Source organism: Castor canadensis, chromosome 2, assembly GCF_047511655.1.
Source record: "Castor canadensis chromosome 2, mCasCan1.hap1v2, whole genome shotgun sequence".
NCBI lineage: Eukaryota > Metazoa > Chordata > Mammalia > Rodentia > Castoridae > Castor > Castor canadensis.
Window position 1 is genome coordinate 20,645,336 of NC_133387.1, and position 27,427 is coordinate 20,672,762.

The 27,427-nt window shown below is 37.7% G+C and overlaps 1 protein-coding gene across 1 annotated transcript; it reads right to left on the reverse strand.

Annotated features, from left to right (window-relative positions):
- Positions 1 to 1,947: 1,947 nt before the first annotated feature.
- LOC141419639 (leucine-rich repeat and guanylate kinase domain-containing protein-like) lies at positions 1,948 to 27,427 on the reverse strand. Its single transcript, XM_074062785.1, has 5 exons — positions 27,376 to 27,427; positions 17,989 to 18,077; positions 13,398 to 13,523; positions 11,299 to 11,438; positions 1,948 to 5,049 (listed from the first exon to the last, which is right to left on the reverse strand). The coding sequence occupies exons 2-5, from the start codon at positions 18,063 to 18,065 to the stop codon at positions 4,910 to 4,912; spliced, it is 483 nt and encodes a 160-aa protein (XP_073918886.1). The 5' UTR covers positions 18,066 to 18,077; positions 27,376 to 27,427; the 3' UTR covers positions 1,948 to 4,909.

Sequence of the window (27,427 nt, forward strand, 5' to 3'; positions counted from 1 at the left end):
TCAGTTCTTCAGTAACACATTCAAGTATTCAACAGCCACATGGAAGTAATGGTGCCATACTGGGCAAGGTAGACATTTCTACACATTTCCATCATCACAGAAAGCTTTCTTGGACAGTGAGTGCTGCTTGTAGGAAACAGAATTCACAAACATACAACAAGCAAACATTACATAAGAAAACATATCACCAAACGCCTCTCAAAACAAATACACCCCAACAGATGAGGACCTAAAAATTAATATTAAATAGACCCTGTTCTCAAAATATATAAGAACAAACATTAACTTCGCAGGGTAAAAATGTAATAAGGATGTGAGCCGATGGTTCAACTAAGGAGATTCTAACAAAAATAAGTATATGAAAAATAATGTAATCAGTAAAAAACAACATATTTTCAACTACCAAGTTAATAATGATAAAAATTATACTATACTTTATGCTAATGAAGGTGCGGTGAAATGGTCACTTATAAGCAGCCCTTTTTCTCCCAGACTCGGGTCCTAGAGCACTATTTCACTCAGCCTCTAGCTTGCTCCTGGGGAGGTTTCCACTTCTGTCACTCCTTTTCAATAGTCCCAGAAATGCCTACTCCTCTGCTAGGGCGAGACCTTCTATCTAAATTGGGGATACAGCTCCTTTTATCCCCAAGAGAGTAGTTTTGCTTGCCCCTGATAGAGGAACAAGTAGACCCCACGGTGTGGACAGAGAGACATACCATGGGACAGGCACGAACTGCGGTCCCAGTCCTAATTCATCTCAAGGACCCCTCTTGGTTTCCCCATCAACAATATCCTTTAAGACCAGAAGTTAAGGAGGGGCTAATTCCCATCATGAAAGACTTAAAAAGACAGAGACTGCTAGTAGAATGCTCCAGCTAATATAATACTGCTGTTCTCGGTGTCAGGAAGGGACCTAACAAATGGAGGCTAGTCCAGGATCTCCGCCTGATCAATGAAGCAGTAGTGCCTCTCCACCCTATAGTTCCAAATCCCTATGTGCTTTTACCCCAAATACCTTCAGGTACTGCTTACTACAGTGTCCTGGACTTAAAGGATGCCTTCTTTTGCATTCCCTTACACCCTAAAAGTCAACCTGTCTTTGCCTTGAGGACCCTACACTAAAGGCTGCACAGGTCACTTGGACTGTCCTCCCCCAGGGATTCAGAGACAGCCCTCATCTCTTTGGGTTGACTCTAACCCAAGACTTGGCAGAGTGGCAATATCCACAAGCTACTCTGCTACAATATGTAGATGACCTCCTGCTCTGTGGACTGACAGCCTGTTATGTTGTGAGCCACTAAATCCTTACTAAACTTCCTAACAGATAGCGGTTATAAAATCTCTAAAGAAAAAGCCCAATTGTGTCAGTCTAGGGTTACATATTTAGGTCTTGTCCTGGAGAAGGAGATGAGGGCTCTAGGAGAAGATAAAATCCATCCGATCCTGACATTTCCTCTACCAAGTCCTCAATTGAGGACTTTTTTGTAGAATTTGGATCCTGGGATATGCAGACTTTTTTGTAGAATTTGGATCCTGGGATATGCAGACCTAGCCAGGCCCTTATAGCAGATCCTTAAGGAAGCACAGAAGGATCCCAGTCCTTTTATTGAATGGCATGACAAGTCAGAAAATGCATTCCACCAGTTAAAAGAGGCCCTTATGACAGGTACCCCAGGTCTCCCGGTACAGGACAAGTTTCAATGATATGTCTATGAAAAGGGAGGATTTGTCCTGGAAGTGGTCACTCAGATCCAGGGCATCACTCCCTAGCTAGTGGCTACTTAGTAAAGAATTAGATCAGGTAGTGAAGGGATGGCTAGGACATCTTCAAGCAGTTGCTGCAGTTAGCCTTCTAGTGCCTGAAGCACAAAAACTTATCCTAAATTGGCCCCTGACAGCTTACACCCCACATGTAAACTTAAAAGGGAGGTTACTCTAATAGTTAAGAGCTAACAGCATTGATTACAGCTGTAGCTAAAATAAGCTATGTGGTGACTGCCAATCATGTAACTACAAAAAAATCTAACCAAAGTAGTAGACAGCACCTCAGACCAGGTAGGTCTTGCCATTAAGGACATGCAAAGGTCTTTGTTGTCCCTTACCTGTATGGTCATGTCATGGACCACCACTTGGCTCTAGATTTTCTTTTGGCCAAATGAGGGGTATGTGCCATCACCAATACTTCCTGTTGCACATATATAAACATTTCAGGCATTGTAAAGGAATATACAGACTATATTCTCCAACAGGCTAAGTGGCTCCAAGAACAGTCCCTCAAAACTCAGATATCCACACAGGTATGGGACCAAATAAAATCCTGGCTCCTCTCCAGGACATGGTTCCTACCCTTTCTGAGGTCTATAGTTGCCATTATTCTGTTACTTGGGCCTAGCATTTTAAACTTACTTGTCAAGTTTGTTTCCTCTCACCTAGAATCCATCAAACTACAGATGCCCCTGATGGAGATGAAAATGACCTACTATCGCAGTCCCCACGATAACCCCTCTCATGGTCAGCCATGAGGCTGCAGGCCCCTTCATCACCCCCTGTCAGCAGAAGCAGTCACTGAATAGACTTTATCATCCCTATTCCTAACAGCAGTTAGAGTGATCATTGCAAGGGGGGACTTGAAGGACAGACTGAAGTAGGTCCCCAAAAGTCATATTTAGCCAGGGAAACACTTCTTTCCAGGAAATGTCTGTTTGCACCAAAGAGACATCTCTGCCCTCAGGCAATAAAACAAAAAAAGGCTATAAAACCCAATTTTCAACCTGACCCACAGGACCACCAGTTTCCGGGTCCTGCTGCATGTCACCATGCAGCCTTTCTCTTATCTTCTCTACAAATAAAATCTTTCTGACCTCTGCTGTTTGAGTCCGCCTCTGCTTTCAATCTCAGAGTGGACCAAGAACTCCAACACCCGAAAATTTCTGTGTGTCACCTGCATATCAGGGACATTCCGAGCCACTGCCTAGCCTTCCATCTGGAGCTCCATCAGGCAGCAGGGTCATGGAGTTCCCAATACATTCATGTGGAGGGACCAGTTAAAGAAATGTGACTATATGATTATCAAGGCAGAGAATAGCTGAGTCTGACTCCAGCACAGGGAGAAGTTGATTTATTATGTGATTTCATGACGTGAACCAAAGTTACTAAAAGGAGGCTTGACATACCTGGAATGGTCAGAATGACAGGGTACAGCCAATGCTTCAGGCATGAGCTCTGGTAAAAGGCAATACCCACAAGATGGAGTTCTCATTAATGCAGGAGCCAGATGTCTCCCCCTTGGTACCTTGAAACTTTGTGACTTCTAAATTCACACTAAGGTCAAAAGCATGCAAGAAATGTGCTGTGAGAATGTGCTGAATTGACTGGGCCTGATAAGTTTCTTTCACTTTAGGTTTGAGCTTGTGGTTTGAGCTGAGGTGTCCATACTAACCACATGCTATGGTTTGGATGCACCCCTGAGTCCATGTGTTTTAGACTTAATTCACAAGGCAACAGTGTTGGGAGGTGGGGTCTAATCCAAGGTGATGAGGTCATGAAGGTTCTGACCTCATGAACCAATTAATGCTGTAATGGAGTGAACCAGCTCTAGGGAACAGGTTGGTTACAAGAGTTCAGCCTTCTCTTACCTTCTTGCTCTTGCACTCTTTTGACTGCTTTCTGCTATTAAGTCAATGTATACAAATGTTTTCTTACCTTTTTACTTTCAACTTGCCTGCATTGTTATATCTCAAATGAGTTTCTTGTAGACAGTCTATAATTAGGTTTTTGTTGTTTGTTTGCTTTTTGAGTCAGTCTTGTTATTTAACCCAGGTGGCCTTGAACTTGCAAGCCTCCTGCCTCCAATCAACCCAATGCTGGGATTACATATGCCACCATCCCTGATGGGTATTTTTTAAAATATTATTTTTAGAGCACCTTTAAGTTTACTGCACAATTGAGAAGAAGGTATACTGCTTTTCCAGTGGTAGTTCTAGGTATTATGTTATTTATGTAAATAACTTATTGAACTCTGTTGGTGTTGTTTTACCAGTTCAAGTGAAATATAGTAGCCTTATGTTAATTCCCTTGAACTCCTGTTGTTACCGGAAAGTCTACCTCAGTTCCAGTGAGATAAGAATTCAGGCAAGACAAAAAATGTAGTAAAAATGACAGCAATGTTTATTAGGAAAGAAATTTATTGTAATAGGATAAAAGTGGGGAGAAATGGGAGGGGAGAAGAAAGGAGGCAGGAAATGGGAGTAAGGACTCAAAATGCTGGTCCTTATATCTCTAGACTTTTACCCTCTGAACTGAGGAAACTGAGGGAATACATGTGGTTTAGCAACCTTAATGATTAACTAAATAATGGATCTGGGTGGCTAAATGGGTGCTAAAACATGAAGATGTGATCTAGGCCCACTCAAAATTCAGGAACAATAGGTGAGTTTTATGACTTCCCTTTGCCAGACATGCCTTTAGTTCTTTGTGTCCCTCTACCCATCCAAGGGGCCTTGCAGCTTGCTAACATCTCAAAGAGGAAGGCAAATGTAGATAGCCCCTTTATATTTCCCTATTCTTGTAACTTAACATCTAAAAGTAGGTGGGAAGGGGCTAACTGCTCTGGCTGTTTAATTTTTGCTTCCTTATTCCAATGTTTGAATCTAGCCCTTTTAATATTTATTAAAATAATATAATTTCCCTGTCTAACTGCACCTAACACTACATAGTATCATTACCTTAATGTACAAATACCTTCTACATACATAGTCAAATCATATAATTTTTGATTAGTCATCAAAGAGCCATCATAATTTATAAAACTCCTTGTGCTTACTCCAGTCATTTGTCTTTCTTCCTTGAAATTATTATTGCTATCATCACTTGAGAGGAGCAATCTGATTCCCAGGACATGATTACTCCTCTAGGGTGCAGCCTCATCATTATAGGTAATTATCCTCATTTGGAGGAGTGGTCTCTTCTGAAAGGCTCTGCTGTTCCTTAGGTGTAGCTGGAGTCCCTTGTCATAAAGATCATTCCTGTCCATCCTGGCTTCCAAAGTGGCTGCAAGAGAGAATGCCTCAGAGCAAATGAAAACAGGTAAAAATGGAGACCAAGATGTCCAGCTTCTGTTTTTAGTTAATTTGTGGGCCCAAGTAAGGAGTCAACGCTTTTCAAAAACAGCAGTTTAAGCACCTCTTACAGTACCATGGTCTCTGATGAGAAACTCACCATCATTTGATTTGCTTTCTTCCTATAAAGTATCACTTTTCTCTTACTCCTTTAAGATCTTTCTCTTATTGATTGAAAATCATTGTCTTTAGTGCTCAGAAGTTTGTTGATATACCCATTAGTGTTTTGCGATTGCAGTTTCTTTAGCACCCAGGTCAGGATATATGAGGCAAGAAAGAAACCCAGAGAGGTCACCACAATTTTGTTACTCAGGTTTTGTGGTCCCAGCCCTATTTTCTTCCTTTTTTCTACTTCTCATAGACTACTTATGTTTATTTTATATAAAATGTTGAAGGTTTCATCTATATTTAGTGGGAGAAATAGAAAAAAGTAAATCTACTCCATGTTGTCTGAAATCAGAACTATTATTTTTATATCTTCAAGTTTGCCTAAAATATTTCATAATAATTTTGAAAAAATTAGGTGGTGCTGGTGGAGAACTGTTTTGAAGATTCTCCCTTCTGTCTTCCCACTTTTATAGAGAACTTTACCTCTGTCTTCTCTACTCAGCCTTCTCTTCTTTTCCACATACCCTCCCTGCTCTCTTCCCACCAACCCCAAGGAAAGAACTTTGTACCAGTCGGATTTAAAATGTCCCCCAAAGGCTATGTGCTAAAGGCTTGGTTACCAAGTGATGGGCTTTGGGAAGTGACTGAATTCTGAGAACTCTGTCCTCATCAACTGATGGGTTCATAATTTGATAGGCTATTGGGAGGTGATAGAAACTTAGGCAGTGGGACCTACTAGAATGGAGTGGGTTCTTAGGGGAGTGCCCTTGGGGACTATATCTTGTCCTTAGTTCTTTCCTTTCTTTTTACTTGCTGGCCACCATGAGGTAAGTACCCTTCTCTACCACACACTCTTGCCACCATGATATTTTACTTTTCTTCAGAGCAAAGCAGTGGAGCAAGCTGACCGTGGACTAAAATCATTTAAACTATGAGCTAAAATAAATCCTTACTACTTTAAGTTGGTTATCACAGGGTTTTTTAATCTATCACAGCAACAGAAAGCTGACTAACACAAACCTTAACCAACTCCTGCTTGAGAACAAGGTCAGGTGGAAGAAAGGAGCCAAGAGCAAATTTTTTTACATCCAGTTTGAGTTATTGTGAAGGTTATTAAATGGAGGAGGGTAATATTTTAAAAGGGGAAGTCATTAGAGGATTCCAATGATTAAAATATTTAACAACTAGTACAGCACTATGTGGAGGCTCTTGTTCCCACTAGTCATTGTGCATGGAGAAGAGACCACTTTCCAGCCCACAGAGATGTGTTTCAATGTTTTAGCAACCAGAATACATTAGCTGAATATCAGCTTTGTCTATAAATATTAAATGTGTTTTTTCTGCAAAAGGCAGGGAGTGAACTCACAAAGATGATGAAAGTTGTTTTAAAACATGTCTAAAGACAGGAAATACATAATTAGAGTCTGGAAAGGGTGAATTAAGAGAACTATCTGATACTTTTTATTCCTTCGTATTATTAAAGCAAGTCAAAACTCCCCAAAATTATATTAATTAATTCCATTTGAGAGATGTAGTCAGTCTGATCTTGGTCACAAATTAAATAGAACTCTACAATCCTTTCATAAATAGAACAAAATAAGAGTACACACTAATATTATAAATGGACACATTGAAATTTTAAGTGTACAATCTCTGTTGGATGTGTCCAAAAATCACTATGCACATAGCGATGCAGAGATATTGAGAGATTTGCCATCTGATATTTCAGAGAAGGAAACAGCTGGAAAAGTCATTTGTAGGTGCAAGGAAAACTGAAATGACATTTTTTTTAAATGCTAAGAATAACTCACATTTAAAAATGAAAGAAAAAACAGATAAAAGACACTATACAGAGAATCATAATGGAAAGTGATTGAGAGAATTAAGGCAAGTGTAACATTCTTTTGCAGCTACTTGGTTGAGTGAGAAACCACTGAGATCCATGGCCCGCTAAGACAAAGGGATTGGAGATTATCAGAGCGAGTTTCCATGTTTAAGATCAGATGTCAAAGGCTGGTCTATTTGTGGCCCTGGGGGATTGGAGGGAGCATGGGTTTGGTGTTAGAACCTGGCAGACTTGCAACTGGAACTGAATGTCTTCTTTGTGAAACAGCCATTTTTTCACGTGAAGGTGATGGTATATGGAGTGCTGTAAACCATTAAGAAAAAGAAGATACAGTACATATAGTTAATCCCTTGGTACAATACACAAAGAATGTAAGCACTAGATGATATACATATCAGAATAAGTTTTGGTATGCATTCATGTCAAATTATAAGGGATAAATGACATCCAAACAAGAAAAACAAGGAAAGAAGTCAAATTTATCACATGCATAGTTGGACAAGCGTTAGGTTGCCCAATGACCAGAAGGTTTTTACAGTAAGTAATTTCTATTATGCTCACCCACACAGCTCACACCCTCTGGGACAATGCCCCGTCCCACAAACATTCTTTCATCATCATATACATGCAACCAAGTGAATGCTCAGTCACAACAAAGGTGTATTCAAAATGGAAGAAAATTTTATGTTGTTTTGCATACCACACTATGGTTGGGAGGAAGTGCAGCCAGATTACCAGTTCCCTTTGTGAACCAGAGAGAGCAGAGTAAACATATCTCACAATGTCCTAACCTGTTTGACGGTTGCCTCCTTAGTTTCTAGGTCACCTATAACAGAATTCATATGACCACAGGACACAAGGAAATGTCAAACTAGGGGAAGCCACAGGACATAGTAGGAAGAACTCATGAAAACTGTAATTGAGTAAAACTAACTGAGGAATAGAAGAAACAGCTAAGTCCTTAAGAAGCAAGGGTGAGACCCTTAGAAAAAATAAGACATTTAAAAGCAGCTGCAGGAAAAATTGGAAAAAGCAAATACACAGACTAAGGGAAAATGCATACCCAGAAAGGCCTGAAAAAAGTGTTAAACCTTCACATGTGGATGAAGAACATGCCCCACTAATTAGTGAAGGTCTTATCTGCACAGAGCCAGTCTGCAGCTTTGGTTTTTCAAAGGCTCAATTTTCAACAAAAGGATTGTGATGATTAATCTTGATTGTCAACTTGGTTGGATTAAGAATTGCCTAGGAGATTAGTAAAGCACACCTCTTGGTGTATCTGAGAGGGCATTTCTAGAGTTGAATCATGTGGGCTCTGATCTAATCAGTATTTTAATAAATTCATGGAATTCAAAATTTGAATAGACTATTGGGAGGTGGTGGAACCATGGAATGTGGGGCCTTGTTGGATGAAGTGGGTCACTAGGGGTGTGCTTTTGAAGGGTATGTCTTGGCCCCTTTCTGTTCCCTTTCTCTGCTTTCTGAGGGAACTACTTTGCTCCTGCCGTGCACTTCATTCTTACCACAGACTCAAAAGCAACAGAGCCAAGTGACTATGAACTGAAACTATGTGCCAAAGTAAATCTTTCCTCTTTAAGTTTTTTGTGTCAAGTATGTTTTCATAGTGATGAAAAAGTAACTAAGACAGATACAAGGCATACAAAGAAACAGGAAAGCGTTGTCCATTCAAAGAAAGAAAATAAATCTACAAAGACCATCTCTGAAGAACACTAGTACATCTTCTGCTACATGTATAAAAATTTACAATCACAATACCTAGCACAAATCTAGTATTTATATCTTGTTTGCACCATACTTCATCTTATCTGGCCCTATATGATACATTGCATTATAATATACATATATGGTAATATATGATAATACAGTATCATAGGGTAGAGATTATAATTTCCAAGGCTCAAGTGTTAACTGACTGGCCCAACATTCAATAGCCAGACATGTAGAAATGGAACTCAAGCCCAGGTCTTCTGATTCTGAATCTAATGCTCCTCTTATTACACTGTGCCACAGATAACAGCCCCATTTTGTTATGGCCAGATTCTGTTTAGAAGCAGTTTTTAACTCTAAGTATCATATTTAATGAAAAATGAGAGAAAATGAGATAGGTAAGGTCTGGAAACTTGTCTTATGGAAAGCCAGAATGATAACAAGTCTTGGTGGCATGTTTGATCTAGGGGTCCTGGGTCCCTTCAGACCTACAGTAGTAGGTCACAGCTTTTAAGGGATTCCTAGAACATGTCTCACTTCTTAAAAAATACAAAGGTTTACTCCATAATTTGGGATTATTTCTTGGAACTTTGGTCTTGGAATTCTAACCCTTATTGCATGTCCTCCGTGAGTAAAATTTTTGAAAATATCTTATTTTACTCAGCTATCCTGAATACACTTCCAGTTGAAGAAGCATCTACTTTTGAATTGGTTAGTGGATGCTGTTTTAGTAATGCCTTCCTTTTAGTAATGCCATCATCCAATGTGTCCTCTTGTCCCTGGCAACCAAGAAGTCTGTCTTCCTTCCTAGCTCCTCTGATCACCTGAGGAAGCAGGGGATCAAGCAGAACATCATCTTCTTGACTCAGGCAGAATACGCCTCACACAAGCCACAAATGGTTATTCTCTCCTAACCTCTAAGTGCTACAGAATTCTCCCAACGTATTCATTCTTCTATCAGTTACTCAGAGTGCCACCTACCATCTTAACACTGGCTTTTCCCATTTTTATCTGTAATCATTCAGTTTCCTGACACTGTTTGAGTTGTTACACATTATTATTTATGAACATTGCCACTCAACCCAAAGACAAAACTGCCATGGCCATTCAGTCCCTGCTTGGACATGAGTATTCACATGTGTGCTGGGAAACAAGGGGCAAAAAAAAGAGAGTTAAGGGGAGGTCCTGGGCCAGATCTTTTCATCTCCAAACAACCAGAATATTGCCAAACTCCCACAGGAGGCTGGACAGCATTTTGAAGTCCTCTATGCTTCTCTTTGCCTTCCCTGAATGGAGCCTGAGTCACCACAGATTGATTCCAGAGAGCATGTGCCTCTCAGCCAGACTCCTAATGAACAGAGCAGTGACTCTAACTTGCTAAGTGACTGTGGGCGTATTGCCACCTTTCTATCTAAACTTTCTCAACTATAACAATGCAGGGGGGCAAATTATGCATGCTACCTCAGAGAGAATTTTACTTAAAACATTCATTTAGTTAAAAATAATCACAACAGTTAGAAAATACAGTGGGAAACATACAACTATGTATATATACATATATTATTCATTTATTTTATTAGGATATATTCGTTATATAGGGGGTGATTCATAGTGACATTTCCGATTAGGCTTATATTGATTGTACTTTAGTTACGTCGCCTCCATCATCTCTCCCCCTCAACCCATTCTCACCCTACTTAAAGCAATTGCAAGAGGTTTCTCCACTCTATTTCATGTAAGTATATGAAATCTATCAACCATATACCCTCACCTTAGTACCCCCCACACACACACACATACACACTGTACCTATTTTACAGTCCTGTCTTTTGTTATCAGTATTTTAAGTTGATGGTCAAAGGTCTTTCTCAACGTATGCCCACTGTGGGTGTACTTTACTTTGGTCCATTCAACCCCTTCCATTACTCTCCCTTACCCTTTTACCTCCTGCCCACCATTTTTCAACAGCTTTCAATACATATCCTTATATCCTCCACTTTCACAGATCTTATGTTTTATGATATTACTGATGCTCTTTCATTCTCTTTTCCTTTCCATATTATCCCAAGTTCCATAGAGTAGTTTCACTATTACAAACATGTTCTATATATGGTCATGCTAGTTTTTGTGTATATGTTTATCTTTTGGATCTGTCTTCCATGTACGAGAGAAAACATGTGTCCTTTATCTTTCTGAGCCTGGTTTACTTCACTTAACATGATGTCCTCCAATTGCATCCATTTACCTTCAAACCACATCATTATTTCTTATTGCTGAGGAAAACTCCATTATGTGTATATACCACATTTTCTTGATCCAGTCATCAGTTGTAGGGCACCTGGGTTGTTTCCAAAGTGCAGCTGTTGTGAATACTGCTGCGATGAACATCAGTATATAGGTATCTCTACTGAATCCTGACTTACATTCCTTTGGGTAGACGCCCAAGAGCAGTATTATAAAAGTATATATTTATGGAACCACATGCAGAACAATGCATACCTTTTATGGCCTGATCCACCTCACTAACACTTATTCCTGATTCTGTCCATGAAGAAATACTGCACTCTGAAAGTGGAAAAGACCATGGACAAGAGTGTAATAATGCAGAAAATTTCATGGAAACAAAGGAAGCCTTGTCACTGAAAAAATGAAAAATGAAACATCTTTTAAGATATAAAATTATTAACATAGATATACAGTCTATGCCCATGGGTTACCTTTATCATGTCAGGTCATTGGTTTATAAATGTGTCCCTGTTGGCTAGTTTTAAGTGGTACCTATACAGGTAATATCTAAAGTATATCAAATACTGTACACACTAGCATAAATTCCTCATCCAATATATAAAACATAGGTAATGTCTACAAAGAGTAAGGCATTGCAATATGTGCTAGAATATAAGACAAGATGAATCAGGCAAAATCCCAATCTCTAGAACTTTAGAACAAAGTGTAACTTATATATGGCAGTTCCTGCTCTTTTAAGTTCAGAGAAAACAAAATATTGGTGGCCATTCCTTTACTTTTGGATATTCATGTCCTTTCCAAGTTTTTCTGCTATCATTGATATCTTTGCATATAATGATTTCCCACAATTTGAGTTATTTTATTACTATCTGCTGTGTTTTGAATGTTCATGTTGCTCCCCCCAATTCATATGCTAAAATGCTAACCCCCAAGAAGATGGTAGTAGGAGGTGAGGCGGGTGTTAGGAAGGTGCTTAGGTAATCAGGATGGTACCCTCATGAATGGGATTAGTGCCCTTATAAAATACCCTAAAGAGCTTCCTCATCCCTTCCGCGTAAGGACACAGCAAGAAGATACCATCTGTGCCTCAACAAGCAGGCTCCAAGTGGACCTAAAATCTGCTGGCCCCTTGATTTTTAAACTTCCAGCCTCTAGAAAAATACATTTGTGGGCTTGTTTTCTTTTTTTTTTTAATGAGCCATGTGGTCTATGGTATTTTGTTTATAGTAGTTTGAATGGAATGACAATATCATGTCCCAGAAGTAAGATAACTGGGTCAATAGTAAATATACTTTTTAGGATTTTGACATAAATTTCCAAAACATTATGAAATTTTATTCACCCAACAAAATCTGGGTCCTCTAGCAGTGTTTTTCTCTTTGCCTCATTTTTAAGAAAATTAATAAAAATTTTGCTCATTCACCAAGCAAAAAGTGGTATATTATTTGAAATTGCTTTCGAATTAAAATCAAGATTAAACATTGTTTCTGATATGTATTAATTAGCTCCTCCATCCTTATTCTTTGTGAACTATTTATCTTTGCTCCTTCATCTGTTGAGAACTTTAGCATTTTTCTAATCGATTTATGTGAACTCTTTATACACTGAATGCTAACCTTTACAGACCTTACTGTTTTCCTTTAAAATTTGTTTTGAGCCTAGAGAAACATAAAATGCTTATATATAATCAAACTATATTCACCTTTTCTTCTGTAATTTTTCTCATACCTCTAAAAGCTTTTAACATTTTAATGAACTTAGTATATACAGCTTTTGAACTACATTTTGACATGCTAATACATTAGGACCAAGAAATAGCCTTTTATATGTTGGTAATATCTCATTGTACTAGTTAGAGATGATGGTAGCAAAGTACAGACATCAACTCTCACAACAATTTGCATATTACAGAGGGGGTTATTGAAAGACTATGGGACAATTTATAGAATTAATGGAAACTAATAGGCTCACAAACTGGGCAAGAACCAAGGTAAATTAGGAGTTAAGAAAACAGCTGAATCGTGCAATACAGGAAGAGATTAGTAGAATATCATTGCACTACCATAGTGGATAAGTAGACCACTGAATGGTTTCTTATTTCTCCTGCCACTGGTGACTTGAAAATCTCCAACTGGTCCTGCTCCTTTGCGTCTCTCCCTCAAGATTCAAAGTCCGCATAGAAATTTCTAATCGTGTGAACCTAGATTATCTGCCTATATGCTCTGTAGAAGGTGGGAGGTGGAGCCCAGCTTCCCATTTTGAGGATTTTTTTGTGAAGCCTAGAGATGAGTACCATGATTTTAACTAGCCATCAGAAAATAACCAATTAGATACAACAAAATTCAACTCACCTCATTTCAGGATATAGTCCAAAGGGAGGTTTAAAATGACCCTCACAAAGCTCAGAACTTTTCTGTGGTTCTTCTGCAGTTGTAAAGTATTGTAGACCACTGATCTTAGGTGCTGGTACTGGACCCCTGATATTGGAAATTTTTTGGAAATCCATTTATAATGATATCAAGCATATACACATGCAAAACCTAAATACCAATACCTAAATGCAAATGAATTTATGAAATAATGTAAGGTGCCCAATTCAGAAACATTTCACTTCAGAACTTTTCTTAGATACTAGTACCACTACATCCTAATTTGAAGATTAAGCACATTTGTATCATAGTGAATCGTCCTCATCCATTAAGCCATTAAAAAAGGCAAATTATCTTCTTTGTGATTTACATGTATTCTATTGTAACCCAAAGTCCACTTGTTATGGAAGGTCTAGCAATGTACCAACTGCTAAAAAAATTGAAATAGATATTTTCCAATTTTGTTTCTAATCTAATGCTTCGAAATGGTACCCAAGTGAAGTATTTCTAAAAATTCGATTACACTGTGAACTAAACTCTAGTGTAAAATATTATTTTTATCTAGTCACATATGTAGAATATATACATATATGTATATATATACCTATTTCCTCAGAATGATTTGAAAGATAAAGAATCATTAAACATTTGCAGTGAATAAACGCTGCTGCAATTCACCTCAGTCCTGCTAGAGATGCTATGTGCAAAGCAACCAAATTGCATTTATTTTTTTTTCATTTTTCTTTTATTATTCATATGTGCATACAAGGATTGGTTCATTTCTCCCCACTACCCCCACCCCCTCCCTTACCACCCACTCCGCCCTCTCCCTCTCCCCCCCCAATACGCAGCAGAAACTATTTTGCCCTTATTTCTAATTTTGTTGTAGAGAGAGTATAAGCAATAATAGGAAGGAACAAGAGTTTTTCCTGGTTGAGATAAGGATAGCTACACAGGGCATTGACTCACATTGATTTCCTGTGCGTGGGTGTTACCTTCTAGGTTAATTCTTTTTGATCTAACCTTTTCTCTAGTACCTGTTCCCCTTTTCCTATTGGCCTCAGTTGCTTTAAGGTATCTGCTTTAGTTTCTCTGCGTTAAGGGCAACAAATGCTAGCTAGTTTTTTAGGTGTCTTACCTATCCTCACCCCTCCCTTGTGTGCTCTCGCTTTTATCATGTGCTCATAGTTCAATCCCCTTGTTGTGTTTGCCCTTGATCTAATGTCCACATATGAGGGAGAACATACGATTTTTGGTTTTTTGAGCCAGGCTAACCTCACTCAGAATGATGTTCTCCAATTCCATCCATTTACCAGCGAATGATAACATTTCGTTCTTCTTCATGGCTGCATAAAATTCCATTGTGTATAAATACCACATTTTCTTAATCCACTCGTCAGTGCTGGGGCATCTTGGCTGTTTCCATAACTTGGCTATTGTGAATAGTGCCGCAATAAACATGGATGTGCAGGTGCCTCTGGAGTAACAGTCTTTTGGGTATATCCCCAAGAGTGGTATTGCTGGATCAAATGGTAGATTGATGTCCAGCTTTTTAAGTAGCCTCCAAATTTTTTTCCAGAGTGGTTGTACTAGTCTACATTCCCACCAACAGTGTAAGAGGGTTCCTTTTTCCCCGCATCCTCGCCAACACCTGTTGTTGGTGGTGTTGCTGATGATGGCTATTCTAACAGGGGTGAGGTGGAATCTTAGCGTGGTTTTAATTTGCATTTCCTTTATTGCTAGAGATGGTGAGCATTTTTTCATGTGTTTTCTGGCCATTTGAATTTCTTCTTTTGAGAAAGTTCTGTTTAGTTCACATGCCCATTTCTTTATTGGTTCATTAGTTTTGGGAGAATTTAGTTTTTTAAGTTCCCTATATATTCTGGTTATCAGTCCTTTGTCTGATGTATAGTTGGCAAATATTTTCTCCCACTCTGTGGGTGTTCTCTTCAGTTTAGAGACCATTTCTTTTGATGAACAGAAGCTTTTTAGTTTTATGAGGTCCCATTTATCTATGCTATCTCTTAGTTGCTGTGCTGCTGGGGTTTCATTGAGAAAGTTCTTACCTATACCTACTAACTCCAGAGTATTTCCTACTCTTTCTTGTATCAACTTAAGAGTTTGGGGTCTGATATTAAAATCCTTGATCCATTTTGAGTTAATCTTGGTATAGGGTGATATACATGGATCTAGTTTCAGTTTTTTGCAGACTGCTAACCAGTTTTCCCAGCAGTTTTTGTTGAAGAGGCTGCTATTTCTCCATCGTATATTTTTAGCTCCTTTGTCAAAGATAAGTTGCTTATAGTTGTGTGGCTTCATATCTGGATCTTCTATTCTGTTCCACTGGTCTTCATGTCTGTTTTTGTGCCAGTACCATGCTTTTTTTATTGTTATTGCTTTGTAATATAGTTTGAAGTCAGGTATTGTGATACCTCCTGCATAGTTCTTTTGACTGAGTATTGCCTTGGCTATTCGTGGCCTCTTGTGTTTCCATATAAATTTAACAGTAGATTTTTCAATCTCTTTAATGAATGTCATTGGAATTTTGATGGGAATTGCATTAAACATGTAGATTACTTTTGGGAGTATCGACATTTTTACTATGTTGATTCTACCAATCCATGAGCATGGGAGATCTCTCCACTTTCTATAGTCTTCCTCAATCTCTTTCTTCAGAAGTGTATAGTTTTCCTTGTAGAGGTCTTTCACATCTTTTGTTAGGTTTACACCTAGGTATTTGATTTTTTTTGAGGCTATTGTAAATGGAATTGTTTTCATATATTCTTTTTCCATTTGCTCATTGTTAGTGTATAGAAATACTAATGATTTTTCTATGTTGATTTTATATCCTGCTACCTTGCTATAGCTATTGATGATGTCTAGAAGCTTCTGAGTAGAGTTTTTTGGGTCTTTAAGGTATAGGATCATGTCATCCGCAAATAGGGATATTTTGACAGTTTCTTTACCTATTTGTATTCCTTTCATTCCTTCTTCTTGCCTAATTGCTCTGGCTAGGAATTCCAGTACTATGTTGAATAGGAGTGGAGATAGTGGGCATCCTTGTCTGGTTCCTGATTTTAGAGGGAATGGTTTCAGTTTTTCTCCATTAAGTATAATGCTGGCTGTAGGTTTGTCATATATAGCTTTTATAATGTTGAGGAACTTTCCTTCTATTCCTAGTTTTCTTAACCAAATTGCATTTAAATGCATGCAAATTCAAAGCATCCATCTGCCCTTGTAATAATCCATTTGGAGCTCATATTCAAAACTGCTTGGTTTCTCTGTCTATGGTGTTTGAATTGACATGGCATTCTGCTGCTCAAGGGTCATCCAGCTTCAGTTGCTCAGGGGAACACTATCTCCAGGCTACTGCCTTCACAAGCCCCTAGTGAACAGCACATACACACTACAGACTATTTTGGCTCAGAACACCCTAAAATAGCTTATCAACATGGAGAAAATTAATCATACTTTTTGAAATGGTACAGACAAATATAAAAAATTAACTTTATTTATATTAAAGATTCTTAACAGCCATTACAGACAATAAGAAGGCCTGAAATTGAAAACTTATTTTAAATGGCCTTAAAAATTCTGCTTCCTTGAGTCCTTGCATCCTTAACTTTATTAGTAAGTATTTTAAGTGCTATAATTAGATCTTGTCAGTGTTCCAGGCATGGTGGTGCACACCTGTAATCCCAGCTACATGGGAGGCATAGGTAGGAGGATTGTAGTTCAAGGCAAAAAGCATGAGACCCTATCTGAAAATAATTAAAGTGAAAAGGCCTGGGGCCATGGCTCAAGTAGTAGAGTGCCTACCTAGCACTCAGGAAACCCTGAGTTAAAACTAAGCAGTACTGTAAAAAAAAAAAAAAAAAAGTGTCAGTGCTCTTAGCAACTTCCTAAAAACAAAGACATCTCCATTTTATTATTTCATTATTCAAATATTCTAAAAGGTCACACAAAACACTGGTTATTATTCATCTTGAGCAAAATGCAAAGCCTAAATGTGCCTCTTCATATGTAATAATTAATAGGACGATAACTATTATAGCCACTAGTATCTATGAAGTACTTGCTATGTGGTCGTTGCTAAGTAAAACAATTCATACCAAGAATTCATGGATTAATAAAGCTACAGTGGTTCTCACACTCCTAGAATCTACAAATAATATGGAAAGTAGGTACCAAACAAGTGACTCCACAAATAATTACTATTGTTTGAAGAGTCATGACCAACAAGCACAGGGAATTCAAAAAGATGTAACTACCCTTCAGTCATGAATGATCTTCGTGAAGGCTAATACGTATATCCAAACACCATTAATATCATTCTTTGTAGTATGCAAAAAATCATCAGTTTGTAGCTATAAGCATACTGTGACTTTTAAGACAATATATAAATGACACGGAAATACAACTTCTAGAACTGGGTTTACTACTGAGTTACTGTATCCACTTAAGTGCAGAGGTCTCTTTTTAAATTGATGATTTAAGGTTCACCTGATACATTCAGACACTAAAAAATCAATCTAAGATTTCCAAAGTATCAAGAAATGTGATAAATTATTACCTTTGAAATAGGAGTGTGTGATTAGGGGGTATCTTTCCCATGAGTGCTTGCCTGGCTGTCTCATGCTGTCTGTGCATAGAATATCTTTCCTAGGCAAAACATACAATCAGAAAATTACATTAATGTTAAAATATGTCAAATTATTGAAATAGCTACAATAATTCTCTCCATAGAGATGTTACCAAATATGTGGGAAGAAAAAGAAAAAAAAGACAGGCATGAAGTAATTGACATTTGTTCAGCATAAAGACAAGAACAAATCTTATAATAAAACCAAAATATTTTTATAAATACTGCAAGTTAATATATAAATTGTTTTGACACCTAATAATTATGTGACCATTTTTACTAATATATCATGTTTGCATTTTTTATCTTTCTAATGAGATTATGGGCTTCTCACTGGTACAAATTATGACTGACTTTTTACATCTTAGCATATATAGTGATGGAATGAATGAACATATTCAACTGTGGTAAAGCAGAATCCTGAATTAGAAAATATTGGGACATTTTCTTTCATAGTTCACCAATGACATTATCATATACTTAGTAAGCATATGATGACAATACAGAGATATAAAAGATACTGTCTTTGCATTTAAAAGGTTAATAATTTAGTGCAAAAAGGGATTTAAAAGAGGAAGAAAACAAGCTAGAATAGAATGTTAAAAATATTTCAACAAGTGTTTATATTCAGATCACCAAAGGGAATGTGACCTACTTACCAACTATCCCTATATTGGATCACCTCACTTCAAGTAAAACTAATACACAAAATTCTTAATTTACAAAAATATATATATAAATTCACAAGTGCTTATTTGTTTTACATAAAAGACTGCCATTTATGAAGCAATGTATAATAACATTTATTGAAACAGCAAGTGCATTTTAAATACACTGATCTTTATTTGCAGTAACTTAATCTGAAATAAGTCTGGGTATTTTGAGTTTTATGTCATTATCAGGCTCCACTATAATTTGGCATTCACTAACGTGGTGTAGGAAATAATGACAAATATGTTGAAGAAAGGATATATACTACAGTTAATGGTATCAACCCTAACCACAGGCTAATCACCTGTCTTAGCCCCGGGGACTAGCATGGTTACAAGTACTTTCACATCTTTGGGGGAAATTTTTTAAGGCAAAACTTTGAGAATTAAGTTGATAATACTCTTAAAAACATTTTTGCATTACAAAAACTTCTCCACAGAAGTGACTCTGTTCTCTACTGATAACAAGATTGGCATACTGACCATCTCTGGTCACATTCCAGAGACCAGAAGTCACATCCCTTGCACTCAGCACAGCCTTAGCACAAAGCAGGAGCTCAATAAGTATCTTTAAAATACAATGTGGTGAATAATGTTTTCTATTGTTTTTAATCGGACTAGAACTTGTGCCAACTATACCTAGCTTGAAAACATCTAGGTCAAGCTTTTAAAATTGTTCTGTAGAACCCATGACACATGACAGTTACCATGGACTCATTGAACTCCCAGATGTATATCTGATTACTAAGACTGTTTTATTCTTTCATCTGACAATGATCTGTGTAGTTCCATGCAAGCAAGAGGAGGAGATGTGATGAGGGGTTGAGAGAGGCTATAATGAGATGAGAAAGAAAGAAGCCCTATTCAAACTTTACTGTTTAAACACTGTATGTTAAATCTATCAGTGCATCTAAGTAGCTTTATATTGTTAAAAGTAATTATATATTAACAAAATCTGCTGAGGATTTGTTATGTTTGTTATTTTTTGTGTTTGTTATTATTTACTGCAATATGAATTTTTTATTATTTTGCCCTGAATTACTCTATAATAGTACATTTACTACTGTGATTTCACTTTATGCTATCCTTATTTTTCCTGATTAATGTTTGATTTAAATTATATCACAACTGGGAAGATAACAGTGGTAATAGCAGCATAAGTTTTTTTTGGCTTTTTGTTTTGTTTTGCTTTGCTCTTTTTGTGTTCTGGGGATTGAATCCAGGGCTTCATGCACTGTAGGCAAGCAAATACTGAGTTATACCCCAGCTCTAGCATAGTTTTTAGATATACCAGAGTCTCCACATAAAAACAGACATAGCAACCAAATAGCAAAATCCAAAACATACCAAAACATTTATAAGAAAATTGGGTGACAAAGTATGCTGCACAGTGTCAGTGTCTATGAAGGAAGAAGCCAAAGAAATCAACATGGCAACTGAAAGACCCAATACAGCAGAACATCAAGATAGCTAAAACAAATGAACAAACAAAAAATTACTCACTAGAAGTAAAGCAGAACAGTTTGGTAACCATAGTCGAAACATAGGCGGGGTGTTCCCACTCCATTAGTGAGTGTAGAAGTCCACAGTAAGTTCTAGGATATGGATCAACTGTGTATTTTTTAAACTGATCCACTGGATCCTTCCAAGATGGCAGCTAGAGGGAGGAAGCAGAAAGCTTGCCTCCTAAAGTAAAATCTTGGAGAGACACTGGAGATACACCTTACAGGAAAAACCACCAAGAAGAGGCAAAACTTTGACTCCTCCACACCTCCAGCCCGCACATAGCATCTCCACTTCACATTAAATGGAGAAACCAGGAGGGCTCCCACACCACTGCCAGACGCCAGTGCCCAGACAGCATGGGAAGATGCAGACCACAAGGTGAGCTAAGTGGCATGCGGTACTCCCACAGACAACCCTGGGCCAGATCAGCATAGCCCCCTGGACAGACCAACCCCCAACCAGGGAAAAAAGAGAAAAAAAACCCTGAATAATAAGCAATAACAACAAAAAAGACACATAGCAAAGAGGGCAGGGTGCCCTGAGCACTGAAGAGGGGGGAGGGGAATCCTTCACAGAACTGTAAATAAACAAGCTGAACGGAGAAGGCAGGAGGGAGCGGTGTCACACGCCCAGCAACCAGGAGCGGGAAAGCCTGTAAAAGTGGTGGAGGGAGGAAAACTCCACAGGAGAGGGGGAAGACCCACTTCCCATGTGAGCTGTAAATAAACAAGCCAGCTGGAGAAGGCAGGAGCAGTGGCACACACCCAGCAATCAGGGGCGGGAAAGCTTCTAAAAGTGGTGGTGGGAGAAAACTCCACAGGAGAGGGGGGAAGACCCACTTTCCATGTGAGCTGTAAATAAACACACAGGCCTGAGAAAGCTGGTGCAGTGTCACCTCCCCCAGTGTGCTTGGAAAGGGGGAAGCTTGTAGCAGAGGCTCACACACAGGAGAACTCTGAGTAAACAAAGACTGCGGGACTAGGTGAGTGTTGAGCTCACTTCTGAGATCTGCATAAATAACTCCGCCACCAACAGCAGGCTGACAGCACTGGGCAGGCGAGCCACAGCCTCAGATAGCCATTTATAGAACTGTCTTCAGACTCTTTTTTTTTTCTCTACCTTTCGTGAGACAACAACCGACCTACACCTAAATGCTGAAAAACTTACTGAAACTGTATTGCATTTGAACTTGGGATGCTTTGTGGGTTTTTTTTTTGTTTTGTGTTGTTTTGTTTTGTTTTTTTAAATTTTTTTCCCCTTTGATGAGACAACGAAAGAACTACTTCTGAGACACCATCTCCAGTTTTGGAGGCTGAGGGATGAACACCAAAATTATTAAGACTGAAACTTTATTGCATTTGAACTTGAAGATTTTTATTTTTTATTTATTTTATTTATTTATTTATTATTTTTATTTTTATTTTTTATTTTCAATCCTCTCTCTGTCTCTCTAATGCCTGTTCAGCTTACTGTTGATTAGTAACTATCTCTCTGTTTATATCTTTGAAACTTTTTTTGTTGTTTGTTTGTTTTGTTTTTTCTACTTGTTTATGTTTTTCCCTTTTTCTTTAACTTCTTTGCTTTCCATCTCCTCTCACCCTTCCATTCTAAATATCACCATTCTTATTATTACAAGCTAGAAAATACTTAATTGCACACAGTACAGGGACAATAACAACACCAAGGGCAATGACGGGAAGACATAAAAAACAGGAAAACCAGTTTCCCCACAGCAAAAAATTAGTGCAGGAACCAGAGGGAAATGAAGAAAACAGATACTCAGATCCAGACTCCAACAAAATGAAGATAAACTATGCCAAAGAACCCAATGAAGCCCACAAGAATAATCTAAAAGAAAAAATACTACAGGTACTCAATGAGAATTTTATAGAGATGATACTGGATATGGTCAACCAAAATGTTCAGGAGACACTCAAGAAATTCCAAGACAACAAAAATAGAGAATTTGAAAAAGCAAAAGAAGAAATAAAAGAAACCATAGAAGCACTATATAAACACCAAAGTGAAACAAAGAACACAATTAATATAGAGATAAATGAACTCAGGACAAAAACAGACAACATTAAACAGGAATGAACTCAGGATATGGAAAACTTCAGAAAAAAATGACACAGAATTGCAAAACAAAATGGAAGGCCAATGCAGCAGAATAGAACAAATAGAAGACAGAATCTCACAACTTGAAGATGAAATGGTAATTAAAGGAAAAACTGAAGAACTATTAATTAAACAACTCAATATCTGTGAAAGAAAATGCAAGAACTCACCGACTCCATCAAAAGACCAAATAGAATCATGGGCATTGAAGAAGGAGAAGAGATGCAAGTAAAGGGAATGCGTAATATATTCAACAAAACAATAACAGAAAATTTCCCAAATCTAGAGAAATCTATTCCCATACAGATGCAAGAGGCCTCTAGAACACCAAAAAGACCAGATCAAAATAGAAGTACTCCACGTCATATCATCATTAAAACAACAAGTACAGAAACTAGAGAAAGAATATTGAAGGCTGTAGGAGAGAAAAAACAAATAACATACAAAGGTAAAACAATCAAAATCACAGCAGACTTCTCAACAGAAACGTTAAAAGCAAGACGAGCTTGGGGTTAGGTCTTCCAGGCATTGAATGAAAATAACTTCAACCTCAGGATACTCTACCCAGCAAAACTATCATTCAAAATAGATGGAGCAATAAAAGTCTTCCATGATAAGCAGAAACTAAAACAATATGTGACCACAAAGCCACCACTACAAAAGATTCTTCAAGGAATTCTGCACACAGAAAGTGAAACCCAATATAACCATGAAAGGGCAGGCAGCACCAAACTACAGGAAAAGAAAAACCAAGAAATTAGAGAGTAACCTCAACTTAGGTACACACAATCAAACCTTCAAACAACTAAGACAACTAAATGACAGGAATCACCACATACCTATCAGTACTAACACTTAATGTTAACGGACTTAATTCACCCATCAAAAGGCACCATTTGATGAAATGGATTAAAAAGGAAGATCCAACAATTTGTTGCTTACAGGAGACCCATCTCACTGACAGAAATAAGCATAGGCTTAGGATGAAAGGCTGGAAGAGATTTACCAAGCCAGTGGCCCTCGAAAACAGGCAGCAGTAGCAATACTTATCTCTGACAAAGTAGACTTCAAACCTACATTGATCAAACAAGATAAAGAAGGACATTCTTTAATAGACCAAAAGAAATAGAAAAAAAGGAAATAACAATTATCAACCTACATGCACCCAAAGTCAATGCACCCAATTTCATCAAACATACCCTGAAGGACTTAAAGCATATATTAACGACAACACAGTGGTTGTGGGAGACTTTAACACTCCATTATCATCAATAGATAGGTCATTCAAACAAAAACTCAATAAAGAAATCCTAGATCTAAAATATACCATAGATCAAATGGACCTGCTTGATGTCTACAGAACATTTCATCCAACTTCTACACAATATATATTCTTCTAAGCAGCCCATGGAACCTTCTCCAAAATAGATCATATCCTAGGGCACAAAGCAAGCCTCAGCAAATATAAGAAAATAGAAATTATACCATGCATTCTATCTGATCACAATGCAATAGAACTAGAACTCAACAATAAAAGTAAAGACAAAAAACATGCAAACATCTGGAAACTGAATAGCTCACTACTTAATGAACAATGGGTCATTGATGAAATAAAAGAGGAAATTAAAAAGTTCCTGGAAGTCAATGAAAATGAAAACACAACCTACCGGAACCTATGGGACACAGCAAAGACAGTCCTGAAAGGAAAGTTTATAGCCATGAGTGCCTATATTAAAAAGACTGAAAGATCCCAAATCAATGACCTAATGATACATCTCAAACTCCTAGAAAAACAAGAACAAGCAAATCCCAAAACAAATAGAAGGAGAGAAATAATAAAAATAAGAACTGAAATCAATGAAATAGAAACCAAAAAAACCATACAAAGAATTAATGAAACAAAAAGTTGTTTCTTTGAAAAAATAAACAACAAGATCGACAGACCCCTGGCAAACCTGACTAAAATGAGGAGGGAAAAAACCCAAATTAGTAGAATCAGGAATGCAAAAGGGGAGATAACAACAAACACCATGGAAGTCCAGGAAATCATCAGAGACTACTTCGAGAACCTATATGCAAATAAATTCAAAAATCTTAAAGAAATGGACAGATTTCTAGATACATATGATCATCCAAAACTGAATCAAGAGGATATTAATCACCTGAATAGATCTATAACACAAAATGAAATTGAAGCAGCAATCAAGAGTCTCCCCAAAAAGAAAAGTCCAGGACCTGATGGATTCTCTGCTGAATTCTATCAGACCTTTAAAGAAGAACTGATACCAACCCTCCTTAAACTGTTCCATGAAATAGAAAGGGAAGGAAAACTGCCAAACACATTTTATGAAGCCAGTATTACACTTATCCCAAAACCAGGCAAAGACACCCCCAAAAAGGAGAACTATAGGCCAATCTCCTTAATGAACATTGATGCAAAAATCCTCAACAAAATAATGGCAAATCGAATTCAACAACACATCAAAAAGATTATTCACCACGACCAAGTAGGCTTCATCGCAGGAATGCAGGGGTGGTTCATCATACGAAAATCAATAAATGTAATAAACCACATTAACAGAAGCAAAGACAAAAACCACTTGATCATCTTAATAGATGCAGAAAAAGCCTTTGATAAGATCCAACACCATTTCATGAGAAAAGCTCTAAGAAAACTAGGAATAGAAGCAAAGTACCTCAACATTATAAAAGCTATATATGACAAACCTACAGCCAGCATTATACTTAATGGAGAAAAACTAAAACCATTCCCTCTAAAATCAGGAACCAGACAAGGATGCCCACTATCTCCACTCCTACTCAACATAATACTGGAATTCCTAGCCAGAGCAATTAGGCAAGAAGAAGGAATAAAAGGAATACAAATAGGTAAAGAAACTGTCAAAATATCCCTATTTGCAGACGACATGATCCTATACCTCAAAGACTCAAAAAACTCTACTCAAAAGCTCCTAGACATCATCAATAGGTATAGCAAGGTAGCAGGATAGAAAATCAACATAGAAAACTCATTAGCATTTCTATACACTAATAATGAACAAACTGAGAAAGAATATATGAAAACAATTCCATTTACAATAGCCTCAAAAAAAAATCAAATACCTAGGTGTAAACCTAACAAAGGATGTGAATGACCTCTACAAGGAAAACTATAAACTTCTGAAGAAAGAGATTGAGGAAGACTATAGAAAGTGGAGAGATCACCTATGCTCATGGATTGGTAGAATCAACATAGTAAAAATGTCTATACTACCAAAAGTAATCTACATGTTTAATGCAATTCCCATCAAAATTCCAATGACATTCATTAGAGAGTGAAAAATCTACCGTGAAATTTATATGGAAACACAAGAGGCCACGAATAGCCAAGGCAATACTCAGTCAAAAGAACAATGCAGGAGGTATCACAATACCTGACTTCAAACTATATTACAAAGCAATAACAATAAAAACAGCATGGTACTGGCACAAAAACAGACATGAAGACCAGTGGAACAGAACAGAGGACCCAGATATGAAGCCACACAACTATAACCAACTTGTCATTGACAAAGGCACTAAAAATATATGATGGAGAAAAGACAGCCTCTTCAACAAAAACTGCTGGGAAAACTGGTTCATTAGTTTTGGCAGAATTTAGTTTTTTAAGTTCCCTATATATTCTGGTTATCAGTCCTTTGTCTGATGTGTAGCTGGCAAATACTTTCTCCCACTCTGTGGGTGTTCTCTTCAGTTTAGAGACAATTTCTTTTGATGAACAGAAGCTTTTTAGTTTTATGAGGTCCCATTTATCTATGCTATCTCTTAGTTGCTGTGCTGCTGGGGTTCTGTTGAGAAAGTTCTTACCTATACCCACTAACTCCAGAGTAGGAAATGCAAAATGAAACCACACTAAGATTCCACCTCACCCCTGTTAGAATAGCCATCATTAGCAACACCACTAACAACAGGTGTTGGCGAGGATGCAGGGAAAAAGGAACCCTCTTACACTGCTGGTGGGAATGTAAACTAGTACAACCACTCTGGAAAAAAATTTGGAGGCTACTTAAAACACTAAACATTGATCAACCATTTGATCCAGCAATACCACTCTTGGGGATATACCCAAAAGAATGTGACCCAGGTTACTCCAGAGGCACCTGCACACCCATGTTTATTGCGGCACTATTCACAATAGCCAAGTTATGGAAACAGCCAAGATGCCTCACTACTGATGAATGGATCAAGAAAATGTGGTATTTATACACAATGGAATTTTATGCAGCCATGAAGAAGAACAAAATATTATCATTCTCTGGTAAATGGATGGAATTGGAGAACATCATTCTGAGTGAGGTTAGCCTGGCCCAAAAGACCAAAAATCGTATGTTCTCCCTCATATGCGGTCATTAGATCAAGGGCAAACACAACAAGGGGATTGGACTATGAGCACATGATAAAAGCGAGAGCACACAAGGGAGGGGTGAGGATAGGTAAGACACCTAAAAAGCTAGATAGCATTTGTTGCCCTTAATGCAGAGAAACTAAAGCAGATACTTTAAAGCAACTGAGGCCAATAGGAGAAGGGGACCAGGAACTAGAGAAAAGTTTAGATCAAGAAGAATTAACCTAAAAGGTAACACACATGCACAGGAAATCAATGTGAGTCCACTCCCTGTATAGCTATCCTTATCTCAACTAGCAAAAACCCTTGTTCCTTCCTATTATTGCTTATACTCTCTCTACAACAAAATTAGAGATAAGGGCAAAATAGTTTCTGCCGGGTATCGAGGGAGTGGGAGGGGGAGGGAAGGGGCGGGGGAGGGAGGTAATTGAGGAGATGGAGGAAGGGGGGAAAAATTACCCAAACATTGTATGCACATATGAATTAAAAAAAAAACTGATCCATTGGCTCTCCTTCCTAGGACAGTCTCTACACCAAGAGACATAAGCATTTATTATTTTATTCATTCTAGTGTTTTACCTTATACTTGAATTATCTTTTCTCTGTTTTCTTGTTTTCTTTTATCAAGGAC